Below are 22,510 nucleotides of genomic sequence, written 5' to 3' on the forward strand. Positions count from 1 at the left end.
TTTTTTGGAGTGGATTAATTATTAATTTAGAGTTAGATGCATAAAATAATGTTGTTTGGTCCAAAAGGGGAATGTATGGGGCAGCATGCGCATGTTGGGAAAATATGATAGAATGACTTTTGAGAAAAAGAACATCAGAACATGGGAGTTTCATATGCAGGAATCGTATACATGCATCATATCATAAAAAATATTCATATTAGAACCCAAAATACGGCTTTGTAGCATTGAAGAGATTAACCTATGGAGAACCTATCCTGATTTGTAGCTAAAATTTAATATATTTAAACGGGGGAGTATGGTTTATGAGAGAGGGGCTACTTCTCAATGAACTGAAAGTCCTCTTCAACACGTTACGTTAGTAAGGTTCTCAAAATAAAAACTTTTCACCCATCACATTAAATGTTTGGACACATAAATAGAGTATTAAATGTGGAAAAAAAACTAATTACATAGTTTACGTGTAAATTACGAGACGAATCTTTTTAGCCTAATTACGCCATGATTTGATAATATAGTGCTACAGTAAACATTTGCTAATGATAAATTAATTAGGCTTAATAAATTCGTCTCGCAGTTTCCTAATGGAATCTGTAATTTGTTTTGTTATTAGACTACGTTTAATACTTCAAATACGTATCCGTATATCCGGTGTGACAACCAAACCTAAAATTTTTCCCTAACTAAACAAGGCCTAAACAATACTTTAGATGTTAATATGAATATATAGCTAAAAGTTACTATATACTTTAGATAGAGGGAGTATTTCATGATAGAGAAAGTACATATCTTTGTAATTCAAATTAGACTATAAATATACCTATATTTGAGCTACAAATATGTATATTTTGAGATAAATGGAGTTTGGGAGTTCTAAATATAAAATCGAGGCCACATATGGAACGAATTTCATGAAAATTAAACTAAGAACTCCGAAAGAGCATGTGTGGGGTTAGAAATGTGATGTGACGGCCTCATCGTGCAAGGTGCAGGATAACAATGTTATCAGTAGCGACATACTACTATAGTAATGATAGATCACACACGCATGAATTGTCTGTTGATGATGGTGTTATTTCGGTGGAGATACCATTTTGTAAGCTTGTGCATGGAATATAGTATGGCAGTTGCGACCATCTGCCTGTCTACTGTATCTCAACAGTAACTCGTGTGCCGCACAACGCACGAGCAGCCAGGCCGTCCGCACACAGACACAACGGCTGGATCAAATCCGCACCCAGAGGCCGCGCGCGCTTCAGCCCATCAGCCGGAACGGCCTTGTGGCGTACGTGTGGCCCATATAAGATGGGCCGGAACGGGACTGTGGTGTACGTGAGGCCCATATAAGTTGGGCTGGAAGGTGTACGTGCGTGCAGTCCATATAAGTTGGGTCGGATAGGGACTGTGGTGCAGGTGCGGCCCATATAATTTGAGCCTTAACTGGACTGGAATGTAGCTGAGGCCCATTTGTGTTGGCCCATAAGTGGTTCGGCCGCCGGTCGTAACGTTCATCCGTGTACTAAGCCTCGCTTCGGCTACAAAATTTTCGTGCGGACGGAAACTATTCTGACTTTTCTGAGCATACGATCGATTCGCACGTTTCACATGACTGCATGAATCACTCTCCGTTACTGTCCATTACAATCAGCAGCGATGTGATACAGTGATAGTACTGGATGCATTCTTGCTGTTTTCGTCGGTTGCTTGTACAGCTGTACTGAAGAGACGACGTTCATATCAAATAGTACGTGGAAATCTGAGAAGATACCCAAGCCCAAACTAAATCCGCGTTTGATGATACGGAATCCTCCACGCTCTGTTCCGTTCGGTCCCAGGTGAAGTCCACACCACACGTACATGCAAATGCAACGCAAGCGCGCGCGTACGTACAAACTGGGATTGAACAGGTCAAGGATCGAAACGCGAGCCAAAATGTTCACGACAAAAGAGCGCGGCAGTTGCAAGGAAAGCGAAAGGCGCAAGCGCAAGTGGGGGAGGAATCGGGAGCGTATCCGCGGCACAGGAAAACGCCACTTTCGTGGTGATCGGCAGCGGATACTCCGAGCAAAATCTCTCGTCTCCTCTCCTCGCGCTCATGTCAAAACCATCGCCGCCCTGGAAAGCGACGCGGCGATCGAACGCGATATCATATCGAATCATCTCCACTTCTCGATCTTCTTCAGTTGGCCGTGCCAGGCGTCACCGGATCCGCGCCTTCAGATTTGGGTGACTCCGCGAACCACTTCGCGTTCCATGTGTTTTGCCTTCCTACTCGCTGAGTCGCTGATGATATGATAAGGAAAGTTGCTGGCTGCATCGCCAAGATTTGGCTGGGGAAAGTTGGTAGCAACCGAGAAATCGTCCGATCAGGAGGATTTCTTGGCTGGTGTGGCAACCCCATCCGATCCGAGGATTTGAAGCCTGATTATATTTTAATCTTGTTGTACAGGAGATGCTATTTTACTAATCTTCTTGTACAGGAGATGCTTATCAATTATTAGCAGTTTGTTTGTGGCTAGATCAGAATTCAGATATGTGCCAGCATGACCATTAGCGGTTAATCTTTAATTTGTTCTCTGAGGCATGGATGTGTGCAGTATTATTCCCATGCAAGCATGCGACTTCACATAAGTTTGATGAAACGATGTGTGACAGACTGACAGTGTGAGTGTCAAGAAATGACTGTGATTGTAGCAATATATGTGTTGATGTACAGCAACAAATCTGATGCAGCAAACTGGCAGGTCACACATGGAGAAGAATTTTCTTTTGCTTTACCAAATCGCCTAAAACGATCCGCATCTTTCAGTCTTTCAGGTCATCCAACAAGAGGACAACCCAATTAACTAAAAACTAAAGAAAAAAAGGATTTGAAAAAGGGGATAGGGAGCAAAAGAAAATGGTGGACCATCTTTCTTGCTCTAGAATACAAAGAGTACTACTGATGTTGCCGGGGGCCTATTCTTTGTGGAGTCAATTCCTGGCAAGATTTGCAGCAAATCTGCCCGGGATCTTGCTTTCCATGAGGCAGGATTTTCTTTGGTCATTACACCTGTTTTCCCCATCAGCTTTTCTTCTTTTTTCATATCTCCAAGAATCCTTTCACATGCTTATGTATATATATAAGCTCAACCACACCCAAACGCCCTTGTAAAGCAAAGCCTTTCATGCCAAGCACACACACCATCTGCATCTTCTCTTCTACCATTCTTGCTTTCTCCTTGTAGTCTCTTCTGTTCTTTCAGAGAAGAGAAAAACATATCTGTGCTAGCTTTGCCTTCTTCCATGGCAGTGGCTATAGAGGCTCCGTTCCATGTCCTGGCTGTGGATGATAGCCTTCCTGACAGGAAGCTCATCGAGAGGCTACTCAAGACCTCTTCTTTCCAAGGTATTACAAGATTTTTCTTTTGTGCTTGCAGACTCTTTTCTTCTCTCGGTTGCTGTATGAATTGGCATCTGATGGTAGGTTTGGCTTTTGTTTGTGTAGTTACCACTGTTGATTCCGGGAGCAAGGCTCTGGAGTTCTTGGGGCTCCATGATCATGAGGACAGCCCAATTTCTACTCAATCAGATCAGCAGGTAAGAAGATGAATGGTACCATAGGTGCTAACCATGAAAAAAAATACGGATTAACAGGAGGTTGCAGTGTTCTTTGTTCTGAACAAGAGTTTCTGAATTGCTCTTTTATGGATTAACAGGAGGTTGCAGTGAACCTGATCATCACAGACTACTGCATGCCTGGCATGACAGGATATGATCTTCTCAAGAAGATCAAGGTAATTACCATCTCTGCTCTATTTGATTGTACCAACCATTTGATTTGATCTACTCAAGATGACAGTGAGGTCAGTTCCTGAATACAGTTTTTTCCCTTTTGGTTTGTTCAATCAGGAATCGTCTTATTTAAGGGACATCCCAGTTGTGATCATGTCATCGGATAACATTCCTTCAAGGATCAATAGGTGAGCACTCTTATGGATCTACCATATTATTTCGACCATCTATTACAATACAAGCATCTTATGATATTTGGATGAACATGCCAAAGTCAGATGTGCAGATAATTTAGTAAAAACTTAGAGCACAAAAAAGGAGAACATCTTCGTATGCATATAGAGAAAAAAGGTAGTGGAAACCTTATCATTTGTGAAAAATAATCAAATATAGAACCAAGCTGGTTTAAGGCTAAACTTGATATGGAGATCTCTCCGAATCCTTAATTGATTTGGAGTCACATGCAGTATAATTAAGGAACAAGCCCCACACAGCTCACGTCGTCTTAATATTCTATCTCGACAGTTTTGGTGTAAAATCAATAATGAAGATATGGAGTGATACGCAAATCAATCTTGTCGATCTTCCATGATGTGGTGTCTAATAAAATGGTCTTTAGTTGCAGACAACTAACTAGCACCACATGTCTTTGTCACAATATATTCTATTATATATGTACAACAAATGGAGCAACAAGAGGGCACTCTAAAAGTAAAGTAAAATATCCTCCAGATATCATAAGATATGAATAAAAAAAAGAAATTTGTAATGGATAGTACATGGAGAATAATCCTGTGTTTAATTTCTGGATTGCATATCATGGTTTTTGATCTTAGAATAAACTCTGATACAGTTTTGATTTTGTTATCTGAATCAGATGCCTGGAGGAAGGAGCTGATGAATTTTTCCTCAAACCAGTTCGGCTCTCCGACATGAGCAAGCTGAAGCCCCACATACTGAAAAGCAGATGCAAGGAGCACTACCAGCAGGAACAAAACCTGCAAAGCAACAGCGAAAGCAACAACAGCAGTAACCCCACAAGCGAGAACAGCAGCAGCAGCACTAGCAGCAACAGCCACAAGAGAAAGGCAGTCGATGAAGAAATTTTGCCCCACACAATAAGACCAAGGCATAGTTGATTTAGCATCTGACTGGTCATTTGACACTGATTTTTTTTCTTGCTTCTGTCTGATCGGTTTTTGACATACAGATTCGTAAAAGGGATACTAACATCTAGTTTACAAAATAGAATGGAATCCGTTAACGGATACTGCTTGAATTCGAATGGGTGATTCTCAGTTCATCACATTGTGATTTTAAGCCAGTTAAGCCTTCAAATTCCTGCTGAGATTAAGGGCCACTGAAAACATCTTGTGCCATATTTGTTAAGGAATATCTTAAAACCACTACCAAACAACTTTAATGGGCAAGTTTCCCAACTGCATTCAGGTAAAGTTCCCAACTTAAATGGGCAAGTTTCCCAACTACATTCAGGTAAATTTCCCAACTTTCATGGGCAACAGGGCAAGTTTCCCAACTACATTCAGGTAAATCACGCAAAGAGGAGTCACATAGATGATAGATCAACAACTAGTAGCTAATAACTTACTACAACCTTCATCCATAGGAACACATGGATCCCTCAGAAGACGCATCGGTATGCCACACGCTTCCCAGTAAGTTCACCGTCATATATAACTTTAACCACGGTTCCCTTGTCAAAGCCATAGTAGCGAGCAACAGCATCAGTCTCTAGCATGCGTGGCAACTGAAAGATACAAGCACCATTTCAGCGAAGTGATGTAAAGGTATTTCAGGACAGTAATTTTAGTGTTAAAAATGCCATATATTAATGACCGGAAGGAGTAAAATGGTAGTGAAAACAAAAATGATTTGGCTTTGAGGCACAACAAGATTCCATCTACCAAAACAAAGAAAATTGTCCATTTCTCATAATGAATATAAAGAGGATCACTGGTATGTTTACCACATAACAAGGATACTGCAATAACAAATATGATGCAGATCAACATGTGACTATGCAAATAATGTAGAGGATCAACATTTATCGTAAAATATGGCATATTTTGTATATGGTAAATTTAATACACTCAAGGGTACTTCTACTGTACTTGGATCTATTTGCCCTTTGGGCTTACCATACAACTTACTATTCACATTAGCAACCATATTTTACAACAAATGTAGTTTCACAAAAGCATCACATTATTTGATTACTGACATAAAAAATTGGTAACAGATTCTAAAGCACTGTTAGCAAATTATAGACAAGCATACCTGTGAGTCTTCCACATTGTATTCCTTGAGGAGCTTGGCCTTTTGATCTGCACTCAACACTTCATGCTTGGGTTTCAGGACATGCTTAGTAATGTTTACCAGTAAATCTGTGGCCTACCATTGGAAAAACACCTCAATTTATGTGTAAACCAGAGTATATTAACAAATTATAAGACAGTAAACAAAACGTATGCATGATTAAAGTCACGAAATATTAATCCGAACATAGCATTATTGGTTTAAGAGCATAACTTGCAGAAGCATGTATATGGATTAGATATATATAGCATTATTGCCAGAACTTTCCGTTGGAAAAAAGGCCATAGAAACTAAACAAAAACAAACCTGGAATATGTCCACTTTAAATTTAAAGATCTCCTTGATAGCCTCTCTAGCTCTAGATAATATTTTGCTCTGCAGTATCAGAACAAGCCTGGACAAGTTCTCTTCTTTTGTTTGGAGATATATCTCTCGGATAGTTGCGATTTTGACAGGCTCTGGTGGACAGAATACAAGTTGTACCTGAGTAGTGATTGAGTTAGAGTTTATTTTAACCCCCTTACCAAAAGGTAACAAAAATAGACACTCCAAGAAATAGCATTATGCATGGAAAAAGATATAGACATAAGCACTCTAACAGCAGGCGTGGAAGTATACCGATTATGTAAGCATTAAGTTTCAACAGTTACATAATAAATTGAACCCATTTAAAGATGGCGCTATGCATGGACGATAAAACCACAAGAATACTAATTTGCTAAACCATAATAAAAACCCCTACCAGATGCAGGGTTTATCCACTTTTTTGCCTATTTGCAAACTAACAAGTAGGAGTATATGATATCACTGGAACACAAAAAGGCAAATGTGCCATCGTAACATACTCTTTATCATACGCATTAGCAATCTTTTAGCAAACTTTTTTTTCCTGAAAAGTATATTTCGCATTCCACAAAATAATTTAAACAACCACTGGATAGTACTATAACACAAATGAAAACACAACTTCATTATTATGTTACTCCCAAACATTTTCTAGAAGAACCAACATCCCTGAAGCAATGTGCAGTGTGTATACCTAGTTGTCCTAATTTTTCAATCAAACACTTTTCCCGTCATGTGTATATCCCAGACGAACGCTAATGAGTAAAAAGAAATCATGACCATGATAATAATTTAATAACTCCATAGGTCGCAACTTAAACACATGAGCAGATGAGCAGATGGAAGAAATGATATCGCAAGAAATGATTGGGCGAGATATACCTTCTTGGAGGGGTCGGAGACGAGGGTGGTGGTGAAGGCGAGGCGTTCGATCCCGGGCTTCTCAGCCCACCAGGCGCGGAACTCAGGGAGGGTGCGGGCGATCTCGGCCTCCGGCACGCTGTACCCGCGGTCGCGGAGCATCTCCATCGCCGTCCGGCGCGCCAGGAACAGGCGGTGGCTCTCCACGCTGCCGCGGTCGATCATCGATGCTATGCATTCGGGGACCTCATGCACGTCGACGTCGTCGACTTCCATCTCCGCCGCCATGGCGACGGCGGGAGGGGGAGCGTCGCGCGCAGCAGCGGGGACGACGGCAGGAGGAGGGGCGGAGACAGCGGCGGGAGGGGAAACGTCGTGTGCGGCGGAGGGAGGGGAAACGTCGCGGGCGGCGGCAGGAGGAGGGGAAACGTCGCGTGCGGCGGAGGCGGCGGCGGGAGGGGAAACGTCGCGGGCGGCGGGGGCGGCGGCGGGAGGAGGGGAAACGTCGCGGGCGGCGGTGGTGCTCTCGGCGGTTTCTATTGAGGTGGCGGCGGTCGCGCTCTCAGCCGATTCTATTGTCGTGAAGGATTGCTGGTAGGGGGAGGAGTGACTCATCTTACCCTCTTTTTATGATGAACTAATATTTTTCTGTCTAGCTAAGTTTTTAGAAATATTCTGATGAGATGAAATAGAGTTTAGAACGTGTTTATACTATAAAAGTATATTCGTTTTTATAAATGTCTAATATACCCCATAGAATTTTGGTATGTCCGATTTGCCCCTAAACGATAATAATGAACGAAATCTGTGCTGGACTTTTTAAACCGAATAAAACGGGGTTTTAGAATGTATTTATAGGAGAAAAGTCTAGATTACCGCTCTAGTTTGCATTTGTCCGATTTGCCCTTGAAGTCTAATGACGGAGAAGACACGTCCCAAACTATTCAAACCTGAAGAGAACACGAGGTTTAGAGTATGTTTACACTACTCTATGTCTACCTTTTTTGACGGTTAATCTTCACATATCACAACTTTGGACGAGCTATTCGAATAAAGACGATCACTTTGATCTATAAAAAGATAGTTTTGGTAGGTTATAGAATAAGAGATTTCCTAAATAACGCTCAACTGTTTTGTTTATACAACAATAATTTAACTCCTAACATTTGGTTAGTACAAACATTCATACTTCAACTTTTCTCTCTTGGTGAGCTTATCGACTTCAGCAACAACACTACAATGGCTAAGATAAAGGGTAAAATTTCAGGCAAGTTCGGGGGCTTGTGGAAAGGTTAAAAGTGATGGAGTTCTTATCTAGGAAGAATGAGGTAGCAGTTGACCGGCAGTAGGTAACAATGAAGACGATGCAACGAGGATGTAGCGGCACCACCGGAGTCATGAATAGGAGGCATGTGGTGGGCGGGATATGCAGCCGAGAAATCAAGTGGCTTGGTGATGTGGAGGAAATCTCTTAAAAGATGATGTAGAGACATCTCGCTAGATTTGAAAAAGATAAAAACTTGCTTTGAGAAGGGAGTGGATATATAGAGGAAAGCAGGGTTAATGAGGCGAGAGAAAGCAGTCAATGAGGGCTCATCGACGCTGGTGGTAGCACCGTTGAGGCAAGGACAACAACATGTCTCGCAATTTTCAAACCAAACAAAAAAGTTTGTAGAGACATCTCACTAGATTTGAAGAAGATAGAAACCTGCTTTGAGAAGGGAGTGGATATACAGAGGAAGGCAGGGTTAATGAGTGCGACAGAAAGCGGTCAATGAGGGGTTGTCGACACTGGTGGCAGCACCGTCGAGACAAGGACAACAACATGTCTCGCAATTTTCAAACCAAACAAAAAAGCAAAAACCGTGTATCTTAAGGAAGTAAAAGGAAGGCAAAAACCGTGTATCTTAAGGAAGTAAAAGGCACAAAGATATAAGATTATCTATTGCATCACAACTTATTAACCGAGAGCTGGGCCTTTTTTTTAACAAAATACTCATATAGACATTCCCCTCTAATTTGTCCCTAAACTCTAATAACGGAGAAAAACGCATCCCAAATTCTTCAAACCGAAAGAAATAAGGTTTTAGAATAATTTTTACACTACTGCTGGTCCACTCCCTTTTTCCGCTGTTAATCACCACTTATCACAATTCTAGGCGAGCTAGAAGCAAGTACTAGTATATTATTATCGAATAAAACTATCATTTTGGTTTATAAAAGCTAATTAGACTGGCCAAATCTTTAATTTCTTGAAGCGCATCAAATTGTTATTTCACGCACTTTATTTCTGCTGCAAAAGGTTACATGCCATTTCTCTTGATAAAACAGACCATTTAGTCTCATAATAGGCATGGATGTTCCCAAGTATAAAAGCCTCCAGCAACAAACGCGTCAGTTCAGTACTAAGCACTGATCCAAGAGGAGGAGCACTAAAACCCTTCTCCAGCAACAGACCACGTTCTACAAAGAATTTAACTCTTCATATCCGGTTATGTAACGAGAAACCACCAGAATTGTAGTTTTGGCTATTGATTTAAGTATCCCCGACATGTCTTCAAACATGTCAACAATCAGCACAACCTTACTTTTCATGTTGGACCTCTGTTACTGGGAAGAGCTTCTCTAACTTTGCATTGGAAAGAACCTTGTTAGGGTCAAGCTCCATGCGTGCTTTGTTATATGCATCTACTGGGAAACGTTTCCTCAACCTAGCCTGGAGTTCAGCGAGTTCATCCTTATCCTTAGGAACCTAAAGAGAAATGAAGAAATGTTGATCAGTACGGTATGGATATTGCAAACAAAGCGGACTGGACAGTGCTATCATGCATCATGCTATGAATACAATGCAAGGGAGGTCATTCTCTCGAAATTAACATGTCTGACGTTGTTTTTTTTTGGCGGTGAACATGTCTGATGTTAATTTCAACCATTCTGCAGCAATGGACTGTACTAACAAACAATAAATAAAAATAGCTGCCCAGATCTTGCATCAAGCAGTGAAAGTTCGCACCTCAATTTTGGCCCAGTGTTCATATGCAGAATAACCATCCCATAGATTTGTTTGCGTCTTACTTCTGTAATTAAAAAATTCCTCTGTAATTTCCTTCCTTTGGCGAGCATCCGACGTTGGGAGGTACATTATTATCCCAACCTGCACATTGATCACAATAAATCAGGTCACTAAAACTGATGTTACAGACTACAAAGTGAAACTGCATAATGTTGGACATTTCTCAAAGAAGAAGCACTACTACATCAGTTGACAGTACCGATAAGAAAATCTCGAAAAAAGAGAAATTGCACAGTTCTCCCGGAACCAGTTAAATATCTATATACAGTTAGTTGCCTACCATGTATTCAATAAATATTGCTCGATTGTGGTTTATACCTTAGAAATTCTAGAGGGGGCATAGCAAATGTTGCAGAACATGTGAACAGATCATCTACATTGAAGTTGAAGAAAATATTTTTCGTACATGTAAACAGAGTACCATTGAAGCAAGAGGGAGCATCCTCTAAACTATATCATATGAAGAAACTAGCCAAATTCCAAGTGCAATCAATGTGGTAATTTCGAGCCCATGAGAGCAAATGCCAAAGGTTCTTTTTCTATTGTTTAAATATGTTTAAATATGTAATAATATATTATAAGAAAGACTACCTATATCTATATGTAGACACATTTGCTGTCAGAAATGCAAATGATAGCTATTGTAGATTTGTAGGCAGAGGAACTATCTGCCATCTTGTATATCAATTGCCCAGTCCAACTGTTTACCAAGTTATCCAATATTCATTACAACAGGAAACAAGTTAGCAGTAAAATATATAAACAACCAGAGGTGGATGGTGGCAACAAGGAATCCTTGTTAAATATAATGAAAAAGGTAATGTGCAGAGCAAATTACCCATGAAAATATGTCATCTTCTTGAGAGCTTGATGCTGGGCTCATGGGACTCCTGCTGCAGGCAGTCCAACGCTGCTCAATAGGTGCCGGTGCGGGTATATCTTCCTTCTCAATCAACTGCAGCAGCTCCTCTATATAATCCAGATCCTTCATATTAGGCTTTGCTAGGGTCCCTGCAGGGAAGCAAGTTTCAGAAACCCACTGCTGCCCACCACAATCAAAGCCTAATATTTCGTCACTCCAGCCCATGCGATAACCCTCTGACTTCTTCCAATATTCAGCTTCTGCTTTGTTAATTCTGATCACATGATCTTTGTCTAGAGGATCCAGGGTAAGCAACCGATCCCTCAATTCAGTGAATGAAAGCTGATCTACTTCTGGGTCATTACTTTCTGCTTTAGTTCTGAAAAGCATCTACAAGATGGCATTAGCTAGAAACTAGTGAAATGCTATTGCTGAGTAAAGCTAGAATGTTTAGTGCAAAAGAAAAAAAAGTACCATTGAGTAGATATGTACAGTGCATACAGCTACAGGTTGAATGCAGTGCATATTGTTTTGAGGTAGTACCTATATTTCTTCAATGACTCATGATAAAGATCACGAACATGTTGTATAGCCTCATCCTTTCCATATTTTGAGGTAAACTTTGGAGTTCTCCACCTTGAAGGAGGATTGCATTGGACAACAACAACTGTATCGGTGTATGGAATCCATAAGTACTTAATATGTTTATTTTCAGAGAGCCATTTCCTGAGAAAGGAGGGGAGTGAAAGAAAGTCAGTTTTCTCCAGTAAATGATGACAAAATTGATAAGCAAACCAATTCCAGACATCCATTTAATGATCAGAATGAGATAACATTACTTGTGATTTTTCTTGACTTCGTCTGCATTGGAAACGAAAGTGTGTTCAATAAGTTGGTGTCTTTCCACACATTGAAGAGTAACTTCTGCTACAACTCCAAGGCCACCAAGTCCACAGCGAGCAAGATAGAATAAATCAGGATCCTTCTCCCTTGACAACTCTATTGTCCCCTTGGCAGGGGTAACCAATTTCATGCTAATAACTTGTTCATCAATTGGTGGCAATCTTGCACCAGTGCCATGGGCACCAACCTGCAATCAGTCATGAAATGATCATCTGATTCCGAGGTAAGCTGTACAGAAATGCATATGGCCTGAACTGCATGTTAAGTCCCATCTATTTATTCTGGTTTGAGTAATACTCCCTCCGTTTCATAGTATAAGTTGCTTTGAATTTTTTCCTAGTCAAACTTGTTTAGGTTTGACCAAACTTATAGAAAAATTTAGCAACATCTACTATACCAAACAAGTTTCATTAAATGTAACATTGGATATATTTTGACAATATGTTTGTTTTGTGTTGAAAATATTGCTACATTTTTCTATTAACTTGTCAAACTTAAAAAAAATCGACTAAGAAAAAAAATTCAAAACGACTTATAATATGAAACGGAGGTAGTACTTCTTTATCCTCCCTACCTAATCCACAAACACATCTTCCCTAACAAGCTTAAGCCAACTTTCATCGAAGGGAACAACATACAGTAGATCTTATTTCCATCATTTCAACAGTAAACTCAGTGAATGCTTATAAGGTAGCCATGTCATTCCATACATGAGAATCAACAGATATGTGATAACAGAGTGACAAAAAAAAAGTTATATTCCTTGTCCAAATACAAGGAAGAACAATAACTGCGGAAGTTTTCAGTATATCGGAATGCAATGCCATGTTAAGAACAAACAGTGAATGCATTTCTAGCTTCCACAAATTACTATCAAATGCATAAAAAATTACAACAAGATTGTAGAGTAGAGATAACCGTGACATTTTTCCGATTTGTTACTTTTTGTTGGATGACTATCGTCTAATCAGAAAGCCTCTCTATCTCACCAATTTATCTGGGAAAGTTCTATTGATGTCAATTGAAACAAATTCTACTACATTTCATTGAACATATCCAACAAATTTGCCAATTATACTTTTATACTGACTGGTAAAATCATTAATTTCTTACTATCAAGTCTCCAATAAATCACTCTAGATAGCTACATATTCTTTTCATTCCAGCAGAAGCTACAGAACTGACCTGAATGATGCCGCCGACCTGCTGCTCCCGAATGGACGCGAAGTTCTGCAGCGTGAGACCATGCTCCCGGAGCGCGTCGACAAGCTCGGCGACGCGTATCCCGGCCTGCACGGTGACGGTCTTCTTCTTGGCGTCGACGCCGAGCACCTTGTCCATGAGCGCGAGGTTGACCATGCCGGCGCGGGAGAGCGCGAGGCCATTGGGGGACAGGCCCGAGCCGAGGGGCCTGAGCTTGCGGCACTCGCCGTGGGCGGCGGCGAGCGCGTCGTGGAGGGCGGGGAGGGAGTCGGGCTGGAGGAGGACGCGGGTGTGGACCTCGTGGGTGGCGCTCCAGTTGGAGACGGCGTGGAGGTCGTCGGGGAGCGGCGCGTACTTGAAGGGGACGGCCTTCTTGTGGAGCGCGTCGGGGGGAAGCGGGAAGGAGTAGTAGGTGGCGGCGCCGCAGCCGAGGAGGAGGAGCGCGTAGCCGGCGTACTTGCGGAGGTCGGCGTCGGAGGCCGGGAGCGGGGACGAGGCGGAGAGCGCCCTGACAAGGTGGAGGTGGTGGTGGGAGGAAGGGGAGGAGGAGGCGCGGCGGAGGATGCCGGCGAGGAGGAGGCGCCGCATCGTCGCTCGTCGGCGGCAGAACAGGGACGAAATGCAGCCACCGCACCAGATCGAAATGGGGTTTTCTTTTTTTCTTTTTTTTTTCCTTTTCCTTTTTTCTTTTCAATTTTTTGGCCCGCACTTGGAATAAAGCCCATATAACGAAAGGCCCAATGGCTGCAAGTTAGTGGGCCGTAACTAGCATTCCGTGGGCCCAAGGGCTGCCCGACTCCGCTGCCAAATCAAAACCCTAGCTTAGCTTTCCCCTTTGCTCGAGGTAGACGACGATGGCGCCCAAGAGGAAGCCGGACGACGACGACGACGTGGGGGAATCAACCGACGAGTTCGCAAATCCATTCGACGACACGATGCAGTTCACCAAGCCGGTTTACCTCGTGGCGGTGCGCGACGACGACCAGGCGGCCGCCTACTCCGTTCTGAAGATCGATGCCGCCGCCGTTGCCGGTAACGACGAGCCGCGGCGCGTCCGCGCCGTCGCCGTGCTGACGACCGGCACCGAGCCTGGCATGTCCTTCGTCACGGCGCGTTCGAGGCACGGGTCGTGGATTGTCGGCGTCGGCGGTGGGCTAAGAGCCGGCACCATCATCTTCGACCCGGGCACCATCATCACGCGGCTCGGCTACCCCAAGCACAAGCCCGTCTTGATCTCCCATGGCAGCGAGGTGTATGCCATCTCAGGCACCCCCAGAGTGAAGCCCTCCATGGACTGCGAGCCATGGTTTGAATCTCTCAGCTTCAAAGATGGTGTCCCCTCCAAGGAGTGCGGCCGTTGGGTCTCATGGCATCACCTGCCGCCACCACCCTTCTTCCCGTGTTTCTTGAATCCCTATGAATTTCGCAATCCACCTGAAATTTTTCAGTCTCATCCTATGCTGTCATTGGCTCATACATTTTGATTTCCCCACAGCCGGAACTAGTGGTAGGTACTTACGCTTTTCATGTGGTGAACAAAATTTGGGAGAAGATCCATGAAAAGAACCTGCCTTTTGTTGGTCAGGCAGTGCACCTTGGCGGCAGCCTCTTCGCCGCCTGTCCCATATCCAACACTGCCTCAACCTCAACATCTGCCTCTGTGTTCCACATGTCCATCAAAATCTCCTCGTCCATTCCCTCATTATCAATCCAAAAGTTCAAGGTGATGGCATCAGTGGACAAGATTACCTTCCCGCTCTTCTGCCCCATGGGAATGGGCAGCTTCTGTTGCATCAGGTTGGGGCCATCTCGTCTCCGGCACAGACGAAAAACCAACTATCGTCGCTGGCGCAGCCCAAAAACCAGCTGCTTGAAGGAGGTCCATGTTATCTCGACTGCCTTTCGGATAGAGAACATTGAAGCTATCATGACTCATTGTCAGTCCCAGGAATCTAAGGCTAAGGATCAGCTACTTGCACTACAAGTGAAGGAACAGATGCATTCATGCGAATCCAAGGAAATACATGGTTTGCTGGGTTCTGGCATTCCTGTGGTTGCTGCCCTCTCCATGTAAGCACATGAGGAGTCTCCCTCTTGTTCTTATCTATTATACTCCCATTTAGTTTGTGATTTTATTCAAGTACACATCCGAATTCGCTGAAACAAGACAGATATGAATGTGCTTTGACTCGGTCCAATTTGAATCCAATCAGTTTTTTTTTTTGAGAAAGAGGGCGAAGCCCTCCCATTTCATTAACGAAATAAAAAGATCCTTGAATCCAATCAGTTACAGGTGACAAATTTCACAACAATGTGTTACTACATCAGTAAACAATTTGCTACTAGTATAAAGGTTAAGGCATCTTCACTGTAGGCCGAACTACTGAGAGTGATCACCTCATTCCAGTTCTGTCGGCTTCTTCACGTAGGTTGGGCTTTGTCGAACAGAACTAGACAGCCAGACTCTGTCCATTCTGATTAGTGATTACTTGTGCTTCTGAGCCCATCCCATAAATTCACAATTGTGACTTCATAATTAATATGGAACTTTTCGCATTAACACAATAACACAGATTATACAACAGATGCAATGAACTTTCTGCATGATTCGTCTCCACGTCTCCAGAAAAAAAAAAACAAAGAGTAGAGAGAGACTGCACAATGTAATCACGGTCGAATTGGCGCCAATACGATTATATGAATGATAATAGCCCCTGACAAGTAATGACAGCCTAGTTTTAGACTATTTCAAACTGAATAATTAACAAACTGGCATGATAATTTCCTGCCAAAAGTTGTAATTTCCTGTAGCCCCTGTTAGATAAGAGTATACTCCCTCCGTATTTTAATGTATGACGCCGTTGACTTTTTGACAAACGTTTGACCTATCGTCTTATTTAAAAAATTTATATAATTATCATTTATTTTATTGTGACTTGATTTATCATCAAATGTTCTTTAAGCATGATATAAGTATTTTTATATTCGTATAAAAAATTTGAATAAGACGAATGGTCAAACGTTGGTTAAAAAGTCAACGGCGTCATACATTAAAATACGGAGGTAGTATTTATTTATACTGAGTACTACGCACTCACTTTTTCTGTTTGTTGAATCGTTGACTTGGGGAGTCAAGCCACTGCTATCACTTGGCCAATTTGCTGAACTTTCAGAGTTACTCCACACTCATTTTCCTGATTTCATCGTCTCTTTAAATTTTAAAACGTAAATAAACAGGACCAGGCAGGCAGTCGAAGCCTGCACTATAAATCTGAGAGCTATGCTCGTTCAAAAAAAAAAAATCTGAGAGCTATGCAGAGACCACTTTGTTCATGCAGTGTTAGTAGCTCAAACTATCTTGCATTTGGTTCTTTGCTACTGCCCTTTTAGCTGTTCTTGTTGTCTGCATGTATACATGTTCACTAGAAGTATATGATCCTCCACATAACAAAGCTGTTCCTGCCTCTGTTCCGACCAGTGAGTTTTCTTCTCAGGGACAAGCATCATGCACACAGCAGATGCCGATCTGAACATTCTGAAACCAAAGCTAAAACAGAGCTCACACATGGCGATGTCGCTGTTGTAATGTCACACATGCCGATCATGTTACTTTTCCCTCGAACTACTCCTTGTTTAAATTTCTCTTATTTTAACCATCAACTACCCTCCTACTCTCGACCACACCTCATTTAATGAGGTGAGGGTATCTATGCCATTTTCCTAAATCACTAAATTCCCCACTCATTCTAGGATTACAATCTTTTTGAGATAAAGGGAGTACAAGACTATTTGTCATTTGTTAATAAGTCGGGCTGTTTTTCATCTTTCTTATCATGTTTAGCACCAAAATTGATTAGAGGTAGCAGCATAACCATCGATTATGAGCACACCCAATATTCGTAGCAATAAGTTTTACGACACCTAGATGGCAAGTTTCCTAGCCTCCAAAATAAAGAAAAGGCTTGATTGCAATGAAAAGAATAAAAGATGTTTCGATATCTTTTTAAGGCAATATTCCTGTGCAAGAAAAACATCCTATAAAATGTAGAAACTGTGAACGATGAAATAGGCGTGCATTAAAGTAACATGGTATTTATATTTGCAGCTAAACGGGTTCTTAAGGAACATATTCTGAAATAAAGGTGCCAATGGGACTTACTTATATGGACAAAATAGCGAAAGCAAAGGGAGAGAACCCATGGGATGAACAGGAAATCTTGAAGGCATGTTCCTATTGGTTGCAGACTGTAACCTCTGGCTTCACAGCCAACAATGTTTCCTCTGGAGCCTCCAATGGTGAAGTGTTCTCTGTTTGATAGGTTCTCAAGTCTACGTGTGCCTTGGTTGGAAAAAAATCGAGGTTCTTGGAAAGAATCACGCTGTTGCTGTCAAGCGAGAAACTTAAGGAACAGAAGAGTCCATCCTCCAAGGAAAAGAAGCATGACCCTGCATCAACTTCATGTTCCATGTATTTCACCGGGAGCACAACGATGGATAAGCAAGGATCATGGTTCTTGTCAGAAGTTGTGACATTGATGCGATAAGCATTGATGGGCCCATTATCCTTTGATAAGCCAAGGAACACAGAGCCATGTGGGGCGGCGCATCCGGTGAAAGGTAGCTTCTTGTTGTCAACCTTGTGCCACTTGATTGAGTTGGTGTCAAATGCATACGTGCCCCATGGCTGATTGAATGATACCAATATGTAGGCATCAACCACCACATAGGACATGACGATTACAACCGGCAGCAATGTGTAATCTACCGGGCGAAGCTTCCAAGGGAAGCAAGGTGGATGTGGTAGCTTAATCCAGGAACATCCCTCCAGGTGGTAGCCGCGGCCAGCAGTAGCAGCGACGACTTTGGATTGGGAGAGATCGAGTAGCTCGAACCATGGCGGGAAATCGGGGTCTGCAATCCAGGAGGGGGACTTGGACATGGCATAAACCTTGTCGCCCACTGCCATTAGGGCAGGGCACCATTTTGCGGAGTTGAGAGCGGGCCCATGGATGACCTTCTCTGTCCTCGTGTCGAAGATGATGGTGTCGCCGGGATCGCCCCCGACGCCAACGATCCACGCGCGATGGATCGACCGCACAGAGGTGAAGCTCTTACCGCCGGCAGCGGTGGGCAGGCGGGTGATCCGGCGCAGGCGCTTCCGCTTCGCCTGCGGTGGAGATGAAGTGGCGGTGGCAGTGGCGGTGACGCCTACATTGTATACGGAGTAGGGCTTAGAATACCTGGACCAATCCCAGTGGCACGCCACAAGGTAGACAGACCGACCACGTCCTTCATCCAACTCATCGCCGACGATCCCCGGCTGGTTGAGATCCTCTGTTGCTTCTTGCATCGGCTGATCGCAATCCGCTTGATCCTCGTCCGAATCACCGCCGATGATCCCCAGATGCCCCGACTCAAACTGATCGGCGTCTTCCGTTTCTTCTAGCTCTGGATCTGTAATGGATGGCTTGGGCTTGTCATAGGAAGCCTTGCCCCTTGCTCCATGACGGTCTCTCGTCTTCCTCTTTTCGCTGCCCATCCCTGGTCTATGCTGTCGCCGAGAGGCCGGAGGAGGAGGAGATGATGACGGCGGCGGCGGCTGCGGCTGCTTAGGACAGAGTAAGGCCCACCAAACACGGAAAGGAAAACAGGCCCAAACAAAACAAACGGCTGGACTCTGTTCAGTCTGATTATACTTCTGTTTCTCAGCCCATCTCACAATTGTGAGTTCGTATTTTTTTTTCATCTTTTGACATTAATAACACAGAATACACGGTCATGGTGGATATTCACGGAACTTCTCTATATGCAATTGGTAGCAATACGGATGGATATAGCTCCTGAATATGCAATGACAGCCTATGTTTGACTTCTTCAGTGTTCACATGGTTTCACACTGAAGAATTAACAAACTTGTATGATAACCAGAAAGTTAATTGTAGTGATAAATTTCTATAGAAAGTACATACTCACTAGTACATATTCACTTTTGTGTACGTTGAAACTTGGACTTGAGGAGTCAAGCCACTGCTCTCTCTTGGCCAATTCGCTGAACTTTCATAGTTACTCCTGCCCCATTATCATCTCTTCAATACATAAATAGAGACGACCAGCCAGTTGACGCCTCATGCGTGCACTATAAATTCAAGAACCATGCAGAAACCAGTACTCTGTTCACGCAGTGTTAGTATAGCTAGTGCTACCTAAGCATTTGGTTTTCATTATCCTTCTTTCTTATTTGTTGTTCTCATTCTTATCACTGTGTTTCTGCGGAAATATGTTCACTAGAAGTCTGCTCGTCCATATGACGAAGGTGTTCCTACCTCTGTTCCAGCCTCTGAATTTTCTTCTCTGTGACAAGCACAACACACACAGCACATGCCCATCTGAACATTCTGAAACCAAAGCAAGAACAGAGCTCACGCATGGCGATGTCGCTGTGGTAATGGCAGCGCTTGGGCTCAGTTTCAATGCGGAGGGCAACGAGGTAGAGGATGAAGCTCTTGTACTATTAGAAGAGAAGCAAGCGAGCTGGGAAGAACTAGAGGAAGCTTTCAGCGTGTTCGACGGCGACGGCGATGGATTCATAAGTCCCCTGGAGCTGCAGAATGTGATGAGAAGGTTGGGTTTGCAGCACGACGCTGGCCATGAGGAGTGTGAGAGAATGCTCAAGGTTTTCGACAGAGATGGCGATGGAATGATCAATTTTGACGAGTTTAAAGTCATGATGCAAGGAGTTGTCTGAGTTTTGTTTTTTTTAGAGAAGATGTTCATCGCCGGAGCTGCCTGAGTGACTACTCGATCTGAAACATGCACATACGCGGATACGCCCCTATCGATCACCTGAGGCTGTTACTTTTGTTTCTTGATTTGAACAAGTAATGGTAGCTGAGCTGAACCATTTTCCCTTGGTTGCCTATGCTGGTTTCTGTTGTGTTACCAAAAAACTTTGCCGATGTATGGCCACATATCAATTTAAGGAGTTCCTGTCTATCATCGGCTCGTTGCTTTTGATACGCACGACAGTAATGGATCGGCATGCCACTTTGTACTGACAGGATATATTTGGCAATCAGTACACTCAGGAGTAATAAAATAATTAATTTTCACTAGACCTTACATGTGGTGGTATACTTGCAGAAATATACGAATGGGCTGGGAACGGGCCGGAAGCTCCGTCCTGGTGGTTTCAGCCCATCATTTTTTTTAAGGAAAAAACTGAAGGCGCGTCTCCTCCGTTCCACCGTAATCCTGTCCTTTACCTTCTCCGATCCGAATTTCCTTCCAGGTTTCCGTGTATAGCCTACACCTGTGCGCCTATATATTCCACACGACGACGACGACTCATCCCCAATTCCCCCATCGATTCTTCGCCACCGGCAACATCCATCGATCGATCTCAGATCGCCTCCTCTTACCAAGCAGAGAGTTCTCTGCGCAAAAACGCATGGATCCGACGGCCGGGACAGGTTCCTCCACCAAGAAGATCCCTAGTTGGATGGTAACGGAGCTGCCAATGCTATCGACGGAGGCCAACCGCTTGCCACAGATCCCTAGTTGGATGATAAGGAAGCCGCTAATGCTATGTATGGAGGCCGGCCGCTCTGGCAAGGCCGCCGCCGCCGCCACCGCGGACGCCATGGAGCAGAGCTGCTCGGTGTGCCTCAAGAATTTCGAGAAGGACGACTGCATCTGGTCGATGCCCTGCTCCCACACTTTCCATCAGCTCTGCATCTTGGGCGACCGCTCCTGCAGGGTCTGTCACCCAGCTGCTCCGCCGTCCACCGACGAGAAACCGGAAGCCCCTCGGACTATGCATTGATTGAATGAATTCGCGCGGAATCAGTGCTTTGTTTAACTGATCAATGTCGTGGCCGTGCAACAAATCTGCATTTCTCTGAAAATTGCAAGAAACATGCAACTCTCTGAGAACTTCATTATCTGAATTTTTTGTCTCTAGTTTTCCTGCGAATCCCTTATGGAATATATTTTTTGTCTCCAGTTCTCCCATGCATGAATCCCTTATGGAAATTTTTATCGAAATGTTTAAATTTACATAGTTATATACTTCTGCTTTCTTGATCTTCAATTCAAAGTCTGTAATAGCTCTTTGCATTATCCTTCTTTTTCTCTGTTCTCATTCTTGTTTCTGCGCAAATATGTTCACGGTACAAGTCTGCTCCTCCATATAACGAAGGTGTTCCTACCTCTGATCTGATGTCTGAATTTTCTTCTTTTCTGAACATTCTGAAACCAAAGCAAGAGCAGAGCTCGTGTCAGAAATTTCCCAAGATCAAACTCACCAAACCACTCACCCTCTGAATCTCTGAATATTGTCGGATGTGTACAGTACACTGAAGAACTCAGAAAACAGAGACACAAGTGAGATGGATATTGATACCTCGAGGGGATTGTCTCCTCGTTGTTTGCTTGTCACTCTAATAGTTATGAAAAAAATTTGAGAAGATGTTTTAACATGTAATATATCACTCTATAAATATGCAAGTTCAAATTAATGGTAGCTAAGCTGAACCATTTTCCTTTGGTTGCATATATGTTGGTTTCTGTTCTGTTACTGAAAACTTTGCCGATGTATGGCGGGATGTCAATTTGAGGAATTCCTGTCTATCATCGGTTCCCTGCTTTGATACGTACGACAGTAATGCATCGGCATGCAGCTTTGTAGGATATCAGTATAATTTTTTTCCAATTAATTACTACTAGTACAATTGGGAGTATATCCATCCATAGAACAATAATTTTCATTTGTAGCAGTCAATAAACGGGAAGTGATGCCCCCCCTCCCCCCGCGTCGGGCGGCTCGGGGGCGAAAAACCCTACCCGCCCGCGCCTCCTCTCCCTCCCTCCCCCCACCTCGCCGCCGCTGGAGCCCGCCGGCGGCAAAGCCGGCAGCGGGCAGGGAAGGCGGCGGTGAGGCCTTCTTCTCTTCGTGGCGTCTCCCTCCTCAGCGCAAAGGACGAAGATGACGAAGCTCCCCACCGGCGTGGTCCGTGGCGGCCACGGCGGCAAGGTGGGGAGGAGGCGGCGGATCCGGAGCCCCAATGGCCGGATCTGGCCCTCCCTCGCCTGGATTTGCGTGGTGGCGGCCCGAGGATGTCACACCCCAATCTGATACCGCCGTAAAACGGCAC

The 22,510-nt window shown here is 43.6% G+C and overlaps 6 protein-coding genes and 1 pseudogene across 7 annotated transcripts; 4 read left to right on the plus strand and 3 right to left on the minus strand.

Annotated features, from left to right (window-relative positions):
* The first annotated feature begins 3,151 nt into the window (after positions 1–3,151).
* Positions 3,152–5,136, plus strand: LOC4349747 (two-component response regulator ORR9). Its single transcript, NM_001404443.1, has 5 exons — positions 3,152–3,388; positions 3,488–3,579; positions 3,699–3,776; positions 3,892–3,962; positions 4,652–5,136. The coding sequence occupies exons 1-5, from the start codon at positions 3,286–3,288 to the stop codon at positions 4,911–4,913; spliced, it is 606 nt and encodes a 201-aa protein (NP_001391372.1). The 5' UTR covers positions 3,152–3,285; the 3' UTR covers positions 4,914–5,136.
* A 56-nt stretch (positions 5,137–5,192) lies between these two features.
* On the minus strand, positions 5,193–9,329 carry LOC4349748 (DNA-directed RNA polymerase V subunit 5A). The gene is made up of 4 exons (XM_015761177.3): positions 7,339–9,329; positions 6,418–6,594; positions 6,073–6,186; positions 5,193–5,542 (listed from the first exon to the last, which is right to left on the minus strand). Exons 1-4 carry the CDS (start codon positions 7,930–7,932, stop codon positions 5,417–5,419), a joined length of 1,011 nt encoding a protein of 336 aa, XP_015616663.1. The 5' UTR covers positions 7,933–9,329; the 3' UTR covers positions 5,193–5,416.
* Positions 9,330–9,547: 218 nt separating this feature from the next.
* Positions 9,548–14,020, minus strand: LOC4349749 (L-galactono-1,4-lactone dehydrogenase 1, mitochondrial-like). Of its 2 annotated transcripts, XR_010737259.1 has the most exons (7): positions 13,341–13,985; positions 12,092–12,342; positions 11,796–11,978; positions 11,229–11,631; positions 10,982–11,090; positions 10,331–10,471; positions 9,585–10,069 (listed from the first exon to the last, which is right to left on the minus strand). XR_010737259.1 is itself a non-coding variant. In NM_001423156.1 (6 exons), the coding sequence occupies exons 1-6, from the start codon at positions 13,944–13,946 to the stop codon at positions 9,902–9,904; spliced, it is 1,752 nt and encodes a 583-aa protein (NP_001410085.1). In that variant the 5' UTR covers positions 13,947–14,020; the 3' UTR covers positions 9,548–9,901. The 2 variants fall into 2 exon arrangements, 1 of the variants encoding a protein (NP_001410085.1); NM_001423156.1 differs by lacking the exon at positions 10,982–11,090 and having other exon boundaries at positions 9,548–10,069; positions 13,341–14,020.
* Positions 14,021–14,127: 107 nt separating this feature from the next.
* LOC4349750 (uncharacterized) lies at positions 14,128–15,579 on the plus strand (annotated as a pseudogene).
* Positions 15,580–17,434: 1,855 nt separating this feature from the next.
* On the minus strand, positions 17,435–18,897 carry LOC107276511 (uncharacterized). The gene has a single exon (XM_026021373.2). It carries the CDS (start codon positions 18,895–18,897, stop codon positions 17,590–17,592), a length of 1,308 nt encoding a protein of 435 aa, XP_025877158.1. The 3' UTR covers positions 17,435–17,589.
* A 906-nt stretch (positions 18,898–19,803) lies between these two features.
* Positions 19,804–20,103, plus strand: LOC107276676 (calmodulin-like protein 2). Its single transcript, XM_015760618.1, has one exon. The coding sequence runs from the start codon at positions 19,804–19,806 to the stop codon at positions 20,101–20,103; it is 300 nt and encodes a 99-aa protein (XP_015616104.1).
* Positions 20,104–20,805: 702 nt separating this feature from the next.
* Positions 20,806–21,180, plus strand: LOC107275414 (E3 ubiquitin-protein ligase MPSR1). The gene has a single exon (XM_015760619.1). It carries the CDS (start codon positions 20,806–20,808, stop codon positions 21,178–21,180), a length of 375 nt encoding a protein of 124 aa, XP_015616105.1.
* The last annotated feature ends 1,330 nt before the right edge of the window (positions 21,181–22,510 follow it).

The sequence above is a fragment of the Oryza sativa genome, chromosome 11 (genome assembly GCF_034140825.1).
Source record: "Oryza sativa Japonica Group chromosome 11, ASM3414082v1".
In the NCBI taxonomy this organism is placed as follows: Eukaryota; Viridiplantae; Streptophyta; class Magnoliopsida; order Poales; family Poaceae; genus Oryza; species Oryza sativa.

Coding starts and splice junctions, on each gene's coding strand:
- LOC4349747 (NM_001404443.1), top strand. CDS start 3,286: ATGGCAGTGGCTATAGAGGCTCCGTTCCATGTCCTGGCTGTGGATGAT. Junction 3,389..3,487: donor CAAGACCTCTTCTTTCCAAG/GTATTACAAGAT, acceptor TTGTTTGTGTAG/TTACCACTGTTGATTCCGGG. Junction 3,963..4,651: donor ATTCCTTCAAGGATCAATAG/GTGAGCACTCTT, acceptor TATCTGAATCAG/ATGCCTGGAGGAAGGAGCTG.
- LOC4349748 (XM_015761177.3), bottom strand. CDS start 7,932: ATGAGTCACTCCTCCCCCTACCAGCAATCCTTCACGACAATAGAATCG. Junction 6,187..6,417: donor TTAAAGTGGACATATTCCAG/GTTTGTTTTTGT, acceptor TTCCAATGGTAG/GCCACAGATTTACTGGTAAA. Junction 5,543..6,072: donor ACAATGTGGAAGACTCACAG/GTATGCTTGTCT, acceptor TGTATCTTTCAG/TTGCCACGCATGCTAGAGAC.
- LOC4349749 (NM_001423156.1), bottom strand. CDS start 13,946: ATGCGGCGCCTCCTCCTCGCCGGCATCCTCCGCCGCGCCTCCTCCTCC. Junction 11,632..11,795: donor GAGTCATTGAAGAAATATAG/GTACTACCTCAA, acceptor GATGCTTTTCAG/AACTAAAGCAGAAAGTAATG. Junction 10,472..11,228: donor AAGATGACATATTTTCATGG/GTAATTTGCTCT, acceptor ATCAATGTGCAG/GTTGGGATAATAATGTACCT.
- LOC107276511 (XM_026021373.2), bottom strand. CDS start 18,897: ATGGGCAGCGAAAAGAGGAAGACGAGAGACCGTCATGGAGCAAGGGGC.
- LOC107276676 (XM_015760618.1), top strand. CDS start 19,804: ATGGCAGCGCTTGGGCTCAGTTTCAATGCGGAGGGCAACGAGGTAGAG.
- LOC107275414 (XM_015760619.1), top strand. CDS start 20,806: ATGGATCCGACGGCCGGGACAGGTTCCTCCACCAAGAAGATCCCTAGT.